The sequence below is a fragment of the Microtus oregoni genome, unplaced genomic scaffold, assembly GCF_018167655.1.
Source record: "Microtus oregoni isolate MIOR12 unplaced genomic scaffold, Mior012 000096F_ref0000112, whole genome shotgun sequence".
Taxonomy (NCBI): Eukaryota; Metazoa; Chordata; class Mammalia; order Rodentia; family Cricetidae; genus Microtus; species Microtus oregoni.
This window is the reverse complement of record NW_024544709.1, coordinates 3,387,117-3,407,500: the sequence shown is the minus strand read 5'-3', so window position 1 is coordinate 3,407,500 and position 20,384 is coordinate 3,387,117. Positions and strand designations below refer to the sequence as shown.

Sequence of the window (20,384 nt, the reverse complement as noted above, 5' to 3'; positions counted from 1 at the left end):
AATAATGATCAAAATCAACAACTCATTAATCACTTAAAATTAACAGGTAGCATTAAACCTGAATAGATTTCATCTTTGATCTCTTCCCTAAGATTCCCATAGCTTATTTTAAAGATGATATGCATTCCTATTAAATTGTCCAAGACAATCACAATGTGTCTAAGTCATGTGAAAATAAGCCAAGGACAAAAACCATAAATTTATTACGTGAGGGTAATATGTATCCTTCTACTTTTTATCTGTCCTACCCCATCTGCAGTCAATTAAATGATTCCCAGGTGTTCATGGTAATTGCTGTAACACAAGATTACATGTCATTTTATGGGTCTTTAAATATTTATTATAAAACCCTCATCTACATTTTTCTCATTCATCTAGGCACAAAACATGCTGATGTTTAGTAGTGACACACAGAAATTTAATTGGCCTCGTTGAATTATTCTGTGGATGAAATCTCAATTAAAATCCTTTTTAAGAGCCAAGAATTGAAAAAAAAACAGAATATCTAGGATTCTGACTTAGTTTTACATTCTTGACTAAAAAATGCTGCATACATGAATCTAAGATGCATGAAAAAAGACAAGGTCATTTTTGTTAGGATCACTGAACATTGAGGAGTGTAAGTTATCAGAAGGTTCATCAAACAATTTCCCACACTAAAGGTAAAAAGTAATCTTTTGCTTTTAACCTAGAGGAGAAGAGACATGGAGACAGTCTAGCATAATACAGTTATTTTGTCCATTAGGAACACCCAGAGGTTCGGTCAAGTGTTCAGCATTATTTGTGTGTAGATCTATTGAAAATTTTGATCACTTATATAAATACAACAATACTATATTCCAGGGAACATTTCAAACCTTTCATGGGAACTTTATATTTTATTTTCTGAATCTGTCGTAGGAGGTGTATCCTTGCATTATGAGCATGAGAGGCCAGTAGAGGTTCCTCCATCTTCTGGGCCTCACATGGGGAGAATTTAGTTGACCAAATGCTGTTAACTGTTAAACCATATTTCCTTTAAAACTAGAAATTACTCTCTGTAGCATCTTTATATATAGTACAAGTCACATGAATTTACTTGTAATATTATGATTAGTGAAGCTTTACATATCTACACACCTTTTAACAGTTTTTCATTGAACTTCTATCTTGAATCTCTATACCAGGTGAGTTATTATTCCTGTCCTGTGAGTTTGGTTCCCTCCTAAGAATGCCTAGATAGAAAAGGCAAAAGTTTCTTTAGTCCTCTGATTTAGCCAGAATCAAGTCTGCTACAGGAGCTGACTGCCATGACATTTAGACTGTGTGGTGTTTAAAACTGCAAGCATGAACTAGAATACTGGGGGGAAAATAGAAGGAAGAAGAAAACTGTACTAAATACAAATATCACGTTGTTTATTATCTTGCAAATGGTACCTAGTTTTTTCTTATTGCCATGAAATCTAGCCTATTGAAAAACCCAGGGTCATATTCCCACAATAATCACTGATAATAGCTGAAAATGAGAAAATCGGCTCAAAATAGGGTATAAAACCACTTTTTTTATTAATTGGAAATTAGCAATATAGAATGTGACTAAATAATTCTTGAGAATTACACTAGCAGTGGCCAGAGGCTAATTCTTTCAGAATTCATTTTTCCATTGATTAAAAATAAAGAAAAAAAAAAAGGAAAGATGCTATTTGAAGCACAGAATTGTGGTTTTAGGCACCCCTTAAAAAAAGAAATATCCAAAATGATATTCCAGTTCTTACATGCCAAATTACCTAATTGTTTCCTCAGATAATGATGCAGACTTGGCATGCTGGCAAGTATCACTACGTGTATCACACAGAACTGTACAAATAGACATTGAAGTTCCTCAAGAGTCACTACCGACATTCAAGTGAGGGGGGGGGGTTACCTAATGCTTTGAAATAATTGTAAATAAGTTCTAATTATTAAGATTCTTCTTTGTTAAACTTTTATCTTTCTATCTGAGTCCTTTATGTATAGACTGGATAATGTCATGAGAGAGTGAAAAACCAGTTAGCTTCATCCTCTGCCTTTGTGATTGTTAGACAGAGTGACCTTAAGCTATAGGATATCTGTCTACCTCCAACAGCCAGGTACAAGGATTCAAAGGGTGCCCCACCACATCTGAATATACAAGATCATTTATTATATTATTACTCTCTATAAGTTAATATGCATTTTATCTTTGTTTATTGGCAGTTACAAAGGAAATTAAAAATATAGGATTCAACAACAGTGTGCTCAAATCACCAGATTTTAGGTTAGTTTTCTTTATTTAAATGTATTTCTAATTGGCTATATAATTATTCATAAAAATTAAGCATCTTTTCTTTCCCTCTCTTTTTCTCTTTTCTCTCATTTGAATACTATTAATACTACATTGAAAGAATTTGCAAGAATTGTTAAAATGCAAACAAAATATATTCTTTGTATTCCATGCATAAAAGCATGCAGATGGAATTTGTCTACACACCCTGTAATCAAACAGCTGCTTCATGCCACAGGCAGGAATCATGCAACTATTATTTGACTGTGGATTTTGCAATGTGTGCAAACTGTATGTTTTTAATTTATCTGTTGACAATTCCACAAAGAACCACTTCAGCTATCTTGAATTGAATGGAATAGAAATTTCTATTCTACTAAGTAGTTTTAACTATGAGTAAATATTGACTTGGGGAATGTCCTCATCTTAGACCCAGTTCTTCAGGTCATCTTGTACAGTTTCAAAATGATCACAAATTGCCATTGCCATTGCCATCGATGGTTTGATGATTTTGGCACACTTACAAATGCACAGAAATATTTTATTCCTTTAATTTTTAGTCAAATTACTTTAAGCCCCCTTTCATTTTTCTATTTTTTATTTAAAAGCAAAACAAAAACAAACTATCTTTTCGAATTTTAGTACATATTCCAATTCCCACTTCCTCCCATCCTCTCTGCCTTCCCCCTCACCACGCCGCACTCCCATCCACTCCTCAGAGAGGGTAAGGCACATTGCTTTGAGGAAGGATCAAGGCAGTCCCTACTACAACCAGACTGAGCAAGGTATTCATCCAAAGGGAATGGGTTCCAAAATGCCAGTATAAGCAGTAGGGATAAATCCTGGTCCCACTGCCAATGGCTTCAGTATCCTCAGCCATGCAACAGTCACCCTCATTTTGGGGATTAGTTTAGTCCTATGCTGAATCCTTCTCTATCTGGCTGAAGTTGATGAATTTCCATTAGCTCAGGTAAGCTGTTTTAGTGGGTGTCCCCATGATGGTCTTGACCTCTTTGTTCATATTCTTACTTTCACTCTTCGACTGGACTTTGGGAGCACAGCCCTGTGCTCCGATGTGAATCTAAGCCCTTTTTCCTAAGTAATCTATTTTAATTTATCACAAAATATGCTATTGAACAAATAATAGATATTTCCTGTCAAACTAATTCTTTTACTTTATTAAAGCATATAATATATCAAAAATCTTATATTTCTGCAAAGAGGGTAGATACTTATAAATAGTAAATATTTTGTAAATATTATTTCTCAATTAGAAATATTGAAAAGTTAATTTCTCACTAAAACAGGATAATTAATTCCTCAAACTTAACCATTTCCCACTCTGTGATATCACACATATAATAGATGATGCAGCTAAATATAGAAATGCAAATAATAGCAATATAAACATGAATGAAACAATGATAGTATTGTGCGATTTTTATCATAGGCCATATATATTATATCAAAATATTTTAGTATTAAATGCATATCAAATAAGCATCATTTTACATAGTTACAACTGAGGTTTGATTTGTGTTTTTTCTTATAAAAATGGAGTGAAATAATTACACGTGCTATTTTGATAAAATGTCAATAGCTAAATTAAAATTTATTTGATAACACAAGTGAAACCACTTAGGAATGAGGATTTTTTGCAGTTGGTAGATTACCTAGCATGCAGGAAGCCTTTGGTTAAATCCCCAGCAGTGCTTATAGCATAAACAGAATATGAAAGGTGGAGTCAAGAGGTCAAGGGTTCAAGCTTATCCTCAGCTACACAGCCAGTTTGAGGGCAGTCTAGTTTATGTGACACTCTATTTCAGAAGGCGAAAGAAGTAAACAAACAGAAGTTCTGGTATTCTTTCTCTTTAATTTGTCTTTCAGACACCAAATCCTTCATATATAATCTTAACAAAAATGTCCATCAGAAAAAGGAAGTACTAATATTTACTATAGTCAAAAATTTTACGATTGTTTATAGATATGTAATATTCATCAAAAATACACAATATCAAAGGATATACAAGCATGTGATGCAAGCTACCGCCTGTGTTTTCTAAACCTATTTTGATATACTATGAAAATATTTCAATTAAAATAATACATTTTGAAACTTAGGAGTAAAGAATTAGAGAAGGAACACACTTCATATATTTCAGCTTGACCACAGAATCTAAAATGGAGTAAGACAGAATGAACAGACTTTACCTCTGAACACTCACCGACTGCCAGCTGTCCAGTGAGCTGCCCCAAGTGGTTTCTTGCGTTCACTGTTACATTCCTGTCAGACTGTAAGACCAGTGGACTGTCCTAGGAAACATTCATAAAACACATAAATCAAATCAAAGCATAGCTGCAATCAGAACACATGAAATTATGCTGTATCTGTTACATAAATTTTCTTGATAAAGAGTAGGAGATTGTATTAATATTTGCTTGAAGTGGGTAAAGAAATGGTGTCCAAAAATACAATTTTACAATGGATTGGAAAACATTCGTGTTTATACCCAGGTATTAGCCATCTAATGACAGCATTTTCAATTCTAGTGATGGTTCTTAACCAAGAGTATAAACGACCCTACATCCGCTTTCTTAATGGTATGTAAGCTTGTTGACACAGGTTCCATCGAATCCCAATAGGAAATTCCATCTAAGTAAACTGCAGACTTTACTATTAAATGAAATTTCTTCATAACGTCCTCCACTGATAACTGTGAGTACTGGTTGATTCAACTCAGAAACTTCCTATCTACATTTTTTTGTTAAAGCTCTTATCACATGAATAGTTCACTTGTTTCTTATTGTATTTACATGCTTGTCTTTTGTTTACTTGATTGTGTGCAAAATGACAAAATTGTGGAAGTCAGTGGCATATAGCTGCACCGCCATTTTTCCTAGTGCAATCAGGAATTTTTTTTTTTGCTATGTGTTTATTAAGTAAGAAGCCTATATAATTAATTTTTATTGCCTTGTTCACCTTCCCTATGTGGAAATGGTCTGCGAATTGTACAATGACTGAGACAAAGAAGCGCAAGTTGTTTTACTGAATATTGTTTTGTTTTTGTTGTTTACACGGGTCCAACTAGATGCTTACCTCTGACTAATTTAGCACATAATAATAGTTCACTGAAGGGAAATACCATTGCCTGAGGATACTTCTTGTATAACTCTCAAATATCTGTATCAGACAAGTAACATCATTTATGAACTAAATCATAGTTAATCATTGACAAATTATGTATCTATTTATCCAAAAATACTTATTATTTATTGTACACAACATCATTTTATAGAGGCTTGCCTTTTTAAGTGATCAAAGCCCAATGACTTCCTTCAAGGAACTTGGAAAATTATAGAAAAATCTCCCTCTGAATTTTCTCTCCATTCCATTTATATCACTTCTACATTACAGGTTTGTGTTTTTTTTAAAGTTTTATTTAGTTTTATGAGTATAGTATGATATATTATATCACATTATTTCTCATCCTTCAGCTCCTTCAGATCTTCTTCATTTTCATACCCATACAATTTCATATTCTTTCTTTTTAAAAAAAATAAAAAGAAAGAAAAAATGAAGCCACTGAAAATCAAAGTTTGATTTGTGCTGACCATCTACTTATCACGAGGGTGGAGTCTGTCCTGGAGTGTGATTTATATACCTAGTGTCATTCCATTGAAGAAAAGTTATTTTCCCACTTAGAAACTTTTATTTTTAATAGCTTCTTGTCCAGTACAGGGACAAGTGCCAATTTTACCTTGTTCATCTGAGATCTTGTCTGCCTTTAACTTCTACAGATCACAGTCTCTGTGATTTCTTTCTTTCTTTTTTCTTTCTTTTTTTTTTAGTTGTTGAAAAAAAATTTCTGCCTCCTCCCCATTTCCCATTTCCCTCCCTCTCCTCCCACACCTTGCCCCCTCCCCCACTCCATGTGCATCTGCCATGTTTATCTGGAAAATACTGTTTCCTTAAAACTGTCCTCCAACTCTGGCTCTCCTAACTGTCTTGTCACTTATTTCCACATAGATTGCTGAGAATCTGTGTGAGGGTAGGGCTATGTTAAAGATTTTCCATTTGTGACTAAGCACTTCAAAATTTGTCACACTCTACTCACTGTTCAGCTGTGGGACTCCGTGTTAATTACCATATCCTGCAAGAAAGCCCTCTGGTAAGTGCTGAATGATACCTTGATCTCTGTATACAGTAATAGGTCATTAGGAGCCAGTTTTTCGCTATGTTCCTTTAGCAGATAATAGTAGTAGATATTCTTGTAGGGCTCATGACCTATGTAGTCTCCAGTTCTTGGCTTCACTAACAGTACCACATATGGATTCCATATTTGTCATTTTTCCTGATAGCTCCATGGTTTCTCCCTAACTCTGCCTCCTTTCTCCCAGCATGCCAATTAATTTTCCCCACCTACCTAAGTTCCGTCCTATCAACATGCCAAGGCAGTTTCTTTATTCATTAAACAATGAAAGCAACACATAGACAGAAGGACCTCTCACACCAAGGAATATGAATAATTATATATATATTCAAACACACACAAACACAACACACACCATGACCACCACTACTGCCGTCATCATCAACATCAACAATTAACAAAAATGTCCAAAAATTTGAAAGCGAGCAAGGAGTATACTTGGGAAGGTATGGAGTTAGGAAAAAGAAAGGGGGAAATATAGTAATCATAAACTTAAAATATGAAAATAAAGAATATACAAAGTTAATGAAATGAATGACATGAGATGATGTTGACAATGTAAGGAAAGGGAATACTTAGTCATTACTGGTAGAAGTGCTAACTGGTAGAACTACTTAGGAAATCATCATGGGAATTCATCGAAAGCTGAAAGTAAATCTACCACATAACACAGCTAAACCACTATTGAGAATATACCCAAAAAGTCTTCATCTACTACAGACATACTTGCTCATCAACGCTCACTGACACTCTGTTTATCATAGGAACTGGAAACATCCTAGTTGTCCAAAACTCATTAATGAATAAAGGAAATGTGCTACATCCACAGAGTTGTGATAATTCACCTGCTCTCAAAAAATAATTCAGACAAATAAATCAAATTAGAAACAACCATTCTAAGCAATCCAGAAAATAAAAGACAAATATCATCACGTTTTCTCTTATAAGTAGATGTTAGCTTTAATGCTTTAGATCTCTGTCTTTCATGTACATGTATTTTATATACAACCAGCTAAATACTGAGTATTATGATTTGGTATGTTTTATTTGACTATGCAGGAGGATACATTAAAGACATTTCCAAAAGCTCTCGAGGACTCTATGCATGTATGCAAGGAGATGATACTAAATATACACATATGTGAAATAATTCAGAACTCACAACACTCATAATTATAACTTAATGAAATGGGTTTTCACATGCATACAAACTGAGATTTGACATGATCTTATTTTTAAAACAATTTCAAGAATCTAAAGAATATATTTATTCTGCTAAGATTTTGTTGAACAAGATGACCATAGATAATTTCACTTTTGGTTTGACACTTATCCAAACTCAGATAATTTAGGTCGAAATGAAGTTTTATTTTTCTATTAAATATGATTAGAAGAAATTATATAAACATATTAAGACATTAAAATAAGAGAAATATTATAACATTAAAATAAAATAAGTAAAAATGTATCTAGTATTTCTCTGTAAGTATAATAGTAATAAACATCCATTTTTGAATACACTAAATTACTTGAAATCAATTAAATCATTCCAACCACGTAACATGTGCAAATTCTGTTGACAGTACCTATTGTCTACCAAGTACTGTTTCTGGTAAAGTACTTATACCCAAAAAGAACTCTTCAGTATCTGATAAGTACATAGAGTATATTTTTTGTAGCATATATACATATACAAAACAATTACATTCACACCGATAAAATACAATGTGGACATTTTATTTATAAAAAGAGGCCATTAATTTTAAGGAGAGCAAAGAGGGTTATATGGAAGGGCATTGAAGGGTGAAAGGGAAGGGAGAAATGCTGTACTTAAAATACAATCTTAAAAATAAACATAAAAGAAATATACATTAAATAACAATCTGGATGCAGGAAATAAACCTAAATGTCCCTCATAATTCAAAAGTTGTGAATAATTGATTAGTCAAATTTGAATTTGCATTTTTCTTACGCATTTGATATTTTGCTTAGATCCATAAAATTTATGAGATTATTTCCTTTCATTTGAATTACTAAACATATTAAAAATGAACACATTGCAATACAAGTACAACGGAAAGAATAAGATCCAGGTATGTCTAAATAATGGGCTGTGGAAGTCTTACAAGTATTGTAAGATTTATTGCTGTTTGAAAGACCTTAAGAGGAAAGAAAAGGAAATTTAAAAGGCAACAGTCAACAGGCATTTCATCTGCTCTAATACAGAAATAGATGTGTTAGGACTACGTGTTTAATCACTGTGCTTTTTTGTTTATAGGCTGTCAATTCACTTTTACCATCACCATAGGGATCCTATTGAATTTCTATCCCTGGCTCACTTCCTTCCTACTTATTCCACTAAATTTCCTCTCAGAATTAAATTTTTATATCCAGATCAAATTTTGACTATGGTAGCAACAGCAATCTTTGTACTCACTAAAAATATAAACAGAGCTATCAGGGGTGATGAGCAATTTTCTGCAATATACTCATGTGAATAAAATTGCATTATTATGCTGTTCTGATTTTTAAGTTCTGTTAAGCCAATATAGTTGCTTTGAGTACAGCATGTTCACTGGCAAATTACATGGTGATTTTTGTTCATAAATCAACACAGTGATTACTTTCAGGCTAGGACCACCACTTATGCATCTTAGGCCCAAATCATAACCTTTTATGCAATATCCACTGAATTCCCAATAAAAGCATATATAATGGAAATGATGAGAACCTAGTTGAGTTGTCTAACAAGAATAGGATCTTACACTCTATGCAATTGACAAGCCTATTAGTAGGTATATTTTCTTCATTAATCAACAGTAAAATCATATTAACTTTTAAATTATGACATTTAGGTAATGTTACCATAAACAAAGTTTTAATACACATTTCATGTTCTCTTGTGACTTTTTCTCCAAAGGCATCTCTATGACAAAATGGTTGTAACTAATATTTTATTTGTATCAATTTTCTTGTATAATTTCTTTATGTTTTCTTCTATTCCTGTGTTACAAAACTGAAAACACTAGTATCCAGCCTTTGATATTAAAAGCAGAGCACTATCCAATGACATTTTATGATTTCTATAAAAATAAGGGAGAAATATATGATATTAATCAAGGATCAACAATGATACTATTAGTGCTTTGAAAGTGTTTAAGTAGTCAAGGTGTTTACTGCACACTTCACTAGCCTAGGAATCTGTTTTTGTTAACACATTATGTTAAGCACACAACTGTGAGAATTTGCATCATTTATCAGAATATAAGGAAGAACATATTTTACTTACTCTGCCCAGATTTTCTCACTTAGATTATTTTCAACTCTTTATTCCTGAAAAGATTTTATATTTAGTTATTTTAGATATTAATGTAATTACATTGTTCTCCTTTACCTTTCCTCCCTTCAAACCTTCCCTTGTATTTCCTGTTACATTCCTCCAAATCAATGGGTTCTTAAATATTTTCTGTCTTTACCACTAAATAAAATCCCATGTTTGTAAGTATCACATGTTCATTATTCACTCCTCAGTAGATGAACGTCTAGACTTGTCCATTTCCCAGCTATTATGAATAGAGCAGCAATGAACACAAAGCTTTAGGTATCTCTGATGTACAGTACGGATACTTTGAGTACATTTGCAAGGGCAATATAGGTGGAACATATGGCATTTCTATGTTTAGCATTTTGAGGAAACTCCAAATTGTTTGAAATAGAGTTTGCACAAGTTTACATTTCCCACAGCGGAGGACAAGATTTCCCCATCTCCATATCCTCATCAGTATTTAAAATTCTTTTAGTTTTTACTATAATGAACAGTATTATAGAAATAAGATGAATTCTCAAAATTATTTTAATTTGCTTTTTTCCAATCACTTGAGCTATTAAACATTTTAAAGAGACTTACTGGCTCTTCGTGTTTCTTCTTAGGAGAGTTTCATTCCATTCTCTATAAATTGTGTTGTTTACTTTCTCCATGTGTAGTCTATTCATCTTTTTATATATTTTACACACCAATCCTCTGTCATGTATAGGATCACCAAGTATTTGACTCATTCTTTGTGCTGTTTATTCACTGTAGTCATGGCTTCATTTTCAGAAAATACTTTCTAATTTCATGAGATCCTACTTGATCAACTATTGATCTTGTTTCCTTAATAACTTGAGTCCCTTTTGAAATGCCTTTAGTTGTACCTATATATTTAAGTGTACTCCTGCTTTTAGTATGCAGAGTTTCCGCAGTCCAGGTCTAACACTGAGACTTAGATTCATGAGGAATTAACTTTTGTGCATGTTGAAAAAATTATGTAGTTTCATTTTTCTACATGTAGATATCCAGCTCTCATAATACTAATTTATTAACAGGTTCCTATCTCCAAAATGACTTTTAGACAACTTTGTCAAAAATTAGGTAGCTTGGGATTTGTTCCTTTTCTATTTTCTAATTTTTTGTTTAGTTTTGAAATTGTAATTTAATTATGGTATTTCTCCCCATCTCTTTCTTCCATCAAAACCCTCTTATATACCACTCCCCACCCACCTTCAAATTTGTGTCCTTTTTCATATTGCACTTGCACAGTTATGTGTGTATATATTCATAAATATAATTTGTTGAATATATATTCATAAATATAACCTGTTTTTAACATTATGTTGCTTTTTGGGGTATTTTCAGAACTGACAGTTTGCCACTGGACAATCAATTGGTGTGCTCTTTTTCTGGGGAGGAATAACCCTCTGACAGTTTTACTCAGTTGCTTGTAATATTGTGTTGTTTTAAGGACTCCTAGGCTTTTGCACATCAAGTTTGTCGTGCTGATTAATTGGGAGCTTGGTAACAGTTTCAGAGGCTTAGCCCATGTCATCATGAAGGAGAGCATGGTGGGACATAGGCAGCCATAGTCCTGGAAAAGCAGCTAAGAGTTCTACATCTGATCCTCAGGCAGCAATGAAAGTTGCTGGGAATGGAACTGCCTTTTGAAGCTTCAAAGACTACCCCTTGTAACATACTCTAATCATTCAAGTAATGCTTTACCCAAGTTCAGTAAGCAATCAAATAAATTACTTTTATAGAGGCCATTTTTATTCCAACCACCACTCCTTATCATTTCTGTCCTTGAGAACATTTTGTGATAAATTACTTTTATTGATTTACTTATGATGAACTATATATCACTGGAAGGAAACAAAATTTATCATAATGAATGAATTTTCAAGGATTCCTGAATTTCACTTGCAAATATATATATATATATATATATATATATATATATATATATATATATATAATTATTGTTTATAATATGTTTTGTGTCTATATTCATCAGGGAAATCAGTTATTTTTATTGTTTTTTTATTTTTCTGGTTTTGAATCTGGGTTATGCAGGTTCTTGGAGTTTAGAAGCTTACATTTCTTTTTCTTTAAAAAGAAAAACTATTTTTTTTTTCATTTTACATACCAATCCAAGTTCCCACTCTGTCCCCTTCTCCCATTACCTCCACATATCTTCTTATGCAACTCCCTTCCAATCCTCAGAGAGGGTAAGGGACATTGCTTTGGGGAAGGTCCAAGGCCCATTTTACTATATATAGGCTGAGCAATGTATTATCCAAAGAGAATAGCTTCCCAAAACGGCAGTACAAGTGGTAGGGATAAATCCTGGTGCTACTGCCAGTGTTCTCCCAGTCTTCCCCAGCCATGCACCTGTCAACCACATTCAGAAGGACTAGTATGAGTACTAATCAGGGGTAAAAAACAATAACATCTTGAATTTTGCATAAAAATGGATGGAATTCAAAAACACTATTTTGAATGAAGTAACTCAAACACAAAAAGATGAATATGGTATATACTCTCACCTAAGTGGATACTTGCTATAAACAAAGGATAACGAACCTATAGTTCATGATCCTAGAGAAGCCAGGTAATAAGAACATATTAGATCTAAAAACATATTTAGATCCACCTGGAAAGTGGAAACAGACAAGATTACCTGAAATAATTGGGAGTATGGTGGTGGGGGTAGAAGGGAGGGTGAAAGAGGATGAGGAGGGGAGAAAGAGAGGAGTAAGGAGAACTTGAGGAAATGGGATAGTCGAGAAGGAGGAAGGACAGAGATGAAAGCAAGAAAATAGATTGAGGGAGCCATTATAGGGTTAGCAAGAAACCTGGTTCTAGAGAAATTCTTGGGAATCAACAAGGATGATCCCAGCTAAGACCTTAAGTAATAGAGGAGAGGAGGGCCCAATCTTGATTTGAGTTATAGTCAGACTGATGAATATTTTAAATATCACCATAGAGCCTTCATCTAGCAACTGATGGAAACAGAGGCAGAGACCCACATCGGAACACTGAACTGAGTCCCAAAGTCCAGTTGAAGAGTGGGAGGAGTGAGAATATGAGCAAAGGGGTCAAGACCAGGATGGGTTCACTCATTAAATCAGTCTACCTGAGCTAGTGGGAGCTCACCAACTCCAGCCAGGCTGGGAAGAAGAAGCTGACATTTCTATGCTAGCCAATAGTTTGAGTTTTGTTATTAGTTTTTTGAATATCTCATAAAATTCTGCTTGTAATCAATATGGCCAAACGTTTACTTTTAGATGGGATATTTAAATTTTCTAGTTCAGTTTCATTTATTGTTATAAGTTGTTTTGATTATGTATGTCCTCATGGCTTTTTATACTTTATATGCATCTAGAAATCCAACTGTTTCTTTTAGTCTTTGCTTGTTAGTGGAAGATAATTATTAACGTATATTCTCACAATTTTCTGCATTTCTTTGGTATATGATTGAATGACTCCTTTTCAATCTCTATTTATTTTAATTTTAGTCTTTTCTCTGTCCATTTGTTATTCAAGCTAAGGGTCTGATAAACAAGGAACCAAGACTTTGTTTCATTGATTTTAGTACTATTTTTTGTCATTTCTGTGTTACTAATTTTATCCTGATCTTAACTATTTTCCTGTCTCTCTCCCATGCCTACATACATTTATCTAACACTGTGACCCATTTATTTTTTTATCTGAATCTGTATTTATTGTGTATCTCTAATTATTCTCTGACCAGAAGAGACTTTGAAGTTATTTATTGCTAAGCGGGCATAGCTAGGTCCAACTCTATGGTCCTCCCTAGTCCCACATGGCAGAGGTCCTTTGCCTCTGAGACTGCCAGGTGGGAGCCATGCTAACTACCTCAACTCTGGTAAGCAGTTGACCCATACTGCCACCAATTAACTTGCAGCATGCTGCCCACAAACCACTTTCAAGTGCTCGGCCCCCTGTAAGAGCCAGAGTTCATGCTGGCAGCACAGACCAGGAAGCTGCTGTTTTGAAACATATAGTCATCCGCCTGGATATGGGAAGTAGACAAGATTGCCGGGCAAAAACTGGGAACTTGGGGGTGAGGTGGCATGGGGCTAAGGGGAATTGGGGTGAGAAATATGAGAAGGGGAGGATTGGGGGAGCTTGGGGGAATGGGATGATTGGGATAAAGGAAGGGTGGACACGGGAGCAGAGAAATATATATCCTAATTAAGGGAGCCACCTTAGGGTTGGCAAGAGACTTGACTCTAAGGGTGCTCGCAGATGTCCAGGGAGATGTTCCCAGATAGTACCTTGGGCAACTGAGGAGAGGGAACCTGAAATGACCCTATCCTATAGCCATACTGATGAATATCTTGCATATCACCTTAGAACCTTCATCTGGCGATGGATCGAGATAGAGACAGAGACCCAAATAGGAGCACCGGACTGAGCTCTTAAGATCCAAATGAGGAGCAGAAGGAGGGAGAACATGAGCAAGGAAGTCAGGACCACGAGGGGTGTACCCACCCACTGTGACAGTGGAACTTATCTATTGGGAGCTCACCAAGGCCAGCAGGACTGGGACTGAATAAGCATGGGATGAAACCGAACTTTCTGAACATGGCAGACAATGAAGGCTGATGAGAAGCCAAGGACAATGGCACTATGTTTCGATCCTAATACATGAACTGGCTTTGTGGGAGCCTAGCCTGTTTGGATGCTCACCCTCCTGGACCTGGATAGAAATGGGAGGACCTTGGACTTCCCGCAGGGCAGGGAATCTGGACTGCTCTTCATTCTCGAGAGGGAGGGGGAATGGAGTGGGGGGAGGGGAGAGGGGTAGGGGAGTGAGAGAAGGGGGCAATGTGTGCGAGGAGGGGGAGGGAATGGGAAATGGGGAGGAGGCAGAAATTGTTTTTCAACAACTAAAAAAAAATAAACAAAAAATAAAGAAAAAAGAAAGAATAGCTTTCATGAAAAATTAAAAAAAGAATTCAGGTCTTCTGGAATAAGAGGTCTTACTTTTAAATGATATTCTATCTCTCTATCAAGTCTACCTTTTCGATATTGCTATTTTATATCAATTAGGTGTACAACAGTACAAACAGGCCCTCTTTTTCTTGGGCAGGATTTTTACCACCAGAGACATTTCTTCTTTTTTTTTTTAACTTTTTTTTATTGAGAAAAGAAAAAAAAACAAATTTCCTCCTCCTCCCAGGCTCCCATTTCCCTCCCCCTCCTCCCACCCTTCTCCCCCTCCTCCCACCCTTCTCCCCCTCCCTCCACTCCTCTCCCCCTCCCTCTCCAGCCCAAAGAGCAGTCAGATTTCCCTGCCCTGTGGTAAGTCCTAGGTCCTCCCCCCTCCGTCCATTTCTAGGAAGGTGAACATCCAAATTGGCAAGGCTCCCATAAAGCCAGCATATTACGTAGGTTCAAAACCCCGTGCCATTGTCCTTGGGTTCTAATCAGCCCTCATTGTTCGCCATGCTCAGAGAGTCCAGTTTTATCCCATGCTTTTTCAGTCACAGTCCAGCTGGCCTTGGTGAGCTCCCAATAGATCAGCTCCACTGTCTCAGTGGGTGGGTGCATGCCTCGTGGTCCCGACTTCTTTGCTCATGTTCTCCCTCCTTCTGCTCCTCATCGGGACCTTGGGAGCTCAGTCCAGTGCTCCAGTGTGGGTCTCTGTCTCTATCTCCATCCATCACCAGATGAAGGTTCTATGATGATATGCAAGATATTCGTCAGTATTGCTCTAGGATACGGTCATTTCAGGTTACCCATCCTCAGCTGCCCAAGGAACTAACTGGGGACCTCGGCTTGGGTATCTGGGAGCCACTCTAGGTTCAAGTCTCTTGCCAACCCTAAGGTGGCTCCCTTAACTAAGAACCGTGCTTCCGTGCTCCCCCATCCAACCTTCCTTCATCCCAATCCCCCCCCTTCCCCAAGCTCCCCCCATTCTCCCCCTCTCCCCCCTCTCTCCCCATCTCCTCTTACCCCCATCCCACCCACCCCCAAGATCTCAATTTTCTCCCCAGCCATTTTGTCTACTTCCCATAGCCAAGAGGACAACTATATGTTTTTCCTTTCGTTCACCTTCTTACTTAGCTTCTTTGGGACCCTTGTTTATGGCTAGAAACCAATTATGAGTGAGTACATCCCATGTTCATCTTTTTGGGTCTGGGTTACCTCACTCAGGATATTGTTTTCTATTTCCATCCATTTGCATGCAAAATTTGAGAAGTCATTGTTTTTTACCACAGCATAGTACTCTAATGTGTAGATATTCCACACTTTCTTCATCCATTCTTCCATTGAAGGGCATCTAGGTTGTTTCCAGGTTCTGGCTATTACAAATAATACTGCTATGAACATAGTTGAACAAATGCTCTTGTCATATGATAGGGCATCTCACAGGAGATGGGCACAGGAGATCACTTCCTATGCGTAACCCCAACAGCACAGACTTTAAGGGCAACATTGAATAAATGGGACCTACTAAAACTGAGAAGCTTCTGTAAAGCAAAGGACACTGTCACCAAGACAAAAAGGCAACCTACTGTCTGGGAGAAGATCTTCACCAACCCCGCAACCGACAAAGGTCTGATCGCCAAAATATATAGAGAACTCAGGAAACTAGACTTTAAAATGCTAATTAACCCAATTAAAAAATGGGGCACTGAACTGGACAGAGAATTCTCAGCAGAGGAAGTTCAAATGGCCAAAAGACACTTAAGGTCATGCTCAACCTCCTTAGCAATCAGGGAAATGCAAATCAAACCAACTTTGAGATATCATCTTACACCTGTCAGAATGGCTAAAATAAAAAACTCCAATGATAACCTTTGCTGGAGAGGCTGTGGAGGAAGGGGAACCCTCATCCATTGCTGGTGGGAATGCAATCTTGTGCAACCACTTTGGAAATCGGTGTTTCGGTTTCTCAGGAAATTCGGGATCAACTTACCCCTGGACCCAGCAATACCACTCCTGGGACATTTCTTCTTTTATTTCCACTCCAGTCATTGTATCCATTTTCACTGCAGATGTACCTTCAATCTTTCTAGGACATTGCCCTTGTCCTAGCCCCAGGTGTCTCCTCAGGTCACTCTGCATGTTCAGTTTCTACAGATTTGCCCTATGCTAGGAAACAAAGTAAGATCCCCATGGCCTGGGTAGAATGTGAGTCTATAAAGTGTGTCGTAAAGAAGCTTCAGGGCATTTTGTGAAGATCTTTTGTTACATACAATGTGATGGACAATCTAAAGACTGCATAAGTGGTTATAATGGGTTTATACATATTTCAGCCCAGACAAGGTACGGTGACTGTCTGTTTTTAATCAACTCAATTAATGAATTCTTTTGGGATAGAAAAGATAATGATGAGTGTGCACATGTATGGGGGTGGGGAGACAAAAAGCTATAGAGACAGAGAGAGAATCTTAAGAATCTATTTCTATATGAAAATAACATTCATCTTTTAGGTATTTAATGAAAGAATCATAATAAAAAAAACTTTTCATTAAGTTGGTTTACTTTTCTTCTCATGGAACTTGGCAATTGAGAAAAGTAAGTTTCCAGATGCTAATTTTAACTTTTTAAATGCAACACAGTTAAATGAGTAAGCCAAGTTTCCCAATAATATACATGTGCTTTCAACATGATCTTTAATTTCAAGTAGTGAAAGAGGTAATGAGTTTTAGATTATTTTTCTTCCGAAATATCTTCATTTATATAGCTAAGTTTTCACCACTTGAAAAAAAATAAGCAAATAGCTTCTCTCTTTCAAACTAAAGTAGGCTCATTAAATCTTCAACTATTTGAAAATGCTAGAACCAAGTTTTCAGTTTACTTTGCATCTGATTGTATACTGCAACTTATTTCCTGAATAAGAAGAGGAAACTCAGAGACATGTTTTTGTATGTGTTATTTTGCTTTTTGTTATTCTGATAAAACACTATCACCAAACAATTTGTAGCAGATTTAATTTTAGTTTACAATTACAGCGGGCTAGAGTTCATAATGATGGGGACAGCACTGCAGTAACCAATAATCATGAAGATACGAGTCAGAAGCTGAGAGCTATGATCTTGAACCACAAGCTTGAGACAGAGAGATAGATAGCTGTAAATGGTGATAGGATTTTCATCTCCAATCCTACTCTCAATGGTGAACCTCCTCCAGCAATACTGTGCCTTCTAAATATCCAAAACCATCAACACCAACTAGGGACTAAATATTAAGACGCATGAGACTATAGGGGATTTTTTTCAAACATCTCTCCAAAGTGATGAACATAATAGAATTACAAAATTATTTATTGACAATAAACATATATATTCAAAAATCACAAAACTTATAATGACTGTGACTGGGTCATGCCTTTTTCAGGTATTTAGTTACATGTTGCTTTGGGTGTAACAGTGAGGGTAATTGCCAATTACTATTTGAATCAATATATTGAGGAAAGCAGATCATGCATTTATGTACCTATTCAGCACATTCAAGGGCTGGAGAAAACAAAAGCACACTGACAACAGAATTAATATGGCATACAGCTGATACAGTGACTTTCTGCTTTTGAATTTAGTGTCTAATTTATACCACTGGATCTTGTGGTTTTTTTCAAAGCTTAGACCTCTTTATATTGGGGACAGGCAGGATGATAAGATGGCAGGAAGTTATCTTCAGCTGCAAGGCGATGAGGCTCTATCCAGAAAAACATTTAAAAAAACATTGAAACTATGCCATAAATATTTCCAGATGATATAACTGCCTAAATTGAGATATTTATTTTCCATAACAATCCAATAGAGTTCTATAAAACAAATCCCTTTCATGATACTTCTATATCTATGGGGAGCTAAGACTAGTAGAGTCCCATATTACAAATGAAATATGACAAAATGATTGAATATTAGGTAAAAAGCTAATTCTGGAATATATGTTTATTATGGCTTCTGGTTAAGCATTACCTGTGTTTGATAGGGATATTTTTTAAAGATATATTTTAAAAGATGTATTATTGGTGGCCCCAGACACATCTGCTGCCTCTATCTCCCAAATGCTGGAATAACAAACCATCATGTGGAATCCTGATAAGGCATTTTTTTCCTTTTGGTTTGAACAATCATTGGTTTAGAAGTCATTAGCAATTCATATACTTCTTCCTAAACTAAATACATACTTTGGGGAAGAGGTATTCTCAAGATCATCTCTAATCACAACAGATATTTCAAAATTGTGATAATTTGTTTATGCTTCTGTAAGTCATTCTTCTACATCTACTTATTCATAAAAATACAATGGTGTCAAGACTCTGGGTCAAAAGAAATGTTAGATTTATTTTTCATCTAAAAAATAGAACTATGGCATCTTTGTTCAACAAACATTCTGAAGAAATCCAAAGAGCAGAAGGCCTAGCTGGGGAGACTTATCACAGTGCTGAGAAATCTTCAGTGCACATAAAAATAATCCAAAGTTCTTTCTAGATTCATCCTAGGATGAAGTCTAGGTTTTGCATTGTAAGAGTCTCATAAGTCACAGTCATGGTGTTGGTCTAGTGCTATCTATTGAGTAGTGTATGATACTAGTGTTCTGACTGAGATATAGGGTTCGAGACAGACTTCTAGCTGTCAGACAGCTATATATATATACAGTTTTGTCAGGATACATACATAAAGCATAATATAGAAATCTCTCAAAAAAGTAACTTTTTCAAATAGCTACAAATTATAGGAAGTAATAGTAAAACTCTCTCACGGAATATGTGAGATATGTGAAGGTTGAGAATCTGAAGGGCCGACTATTTTATAAGAAGAATGTATTTAAAGTACATTACTCACTTGCATAAAAATGAGCTAAGATGAATGAAATAAAGAAACTCAGAGTATGGCATATCACAAGAGATGTCCTGTTTTTATAAATCATGTGCATATATTTGAACTCTGATCCTCCTCATGATGAGATCAGTATGCGAGATTGTATATGAGTATCCTTAAAGAAATATAATGAGAAGAAAAGGAAACATCATTTTTCTGAATTTTTAAAAATGTTCTAAATTTTCCTAAAACAAAAATCATTTTGAAATATTTCTCATGACATAAAAGCCACATCTTCAGACTAGATTAACATATTATTATGTTAACTTATAGATGTGTCTATTAGGATACATTTAGTCTCATTCTCCTAATTTCCAATAAATAGACCAATTCTACAACATACCAAAATTTTATTGAACATATAAGAATGAAAAGTTTATAGTCTTGCAACACAGGCCCCATAATTCAAGTTGCAGCTCATACCACCTGCCCAGCTTGGTAAATTAACTGTATAGTTGGTCACTGTGATATCCCAGGTCTAGTTATGGTTATGAAATTCAAGGTTCTGCCAAGGCTAGTGAGTTCTCAAGAAGTGAACCAGCTTGGTCATACCCGCAGCTCAGGAAAGGTTTGGGTATCAAAGCTTGCATGGTAGTTCTAACACAGCTAGGAGGCACATTTGAATGCTGTTCTGGTTACCACTGATTGACATCACTTTGTTAATCCAATAAAAGAAAATAAATAAACCAACACTGAGTATCTGAAGAATGAAC

The 20,384-nt window shown here is 35.6% G+C and overlaps 1 protein-coding gene across 1 annotated transcript in view; it reads right to left on the bottom strand.

Moving 5' to 3' along the window:
* Window positions 1-20,384, bottom strand: part of Sgcz (sarcoglycan zeta) — an 862,223-nt gene that overhangs the window by 71,904 nt on the left and 769,935 nt on the right. The window contains exon 4 of the mRNA XM_041644486.1: window positions 4,507-4,594. Coding sequence (XP_041500420.1) covers window positions 4,507-4,594 — 88 coding nt within the window. The remainder of the gene's footprint in view (window positions 1-4,506; window positions 4,595-20,384) is intronic.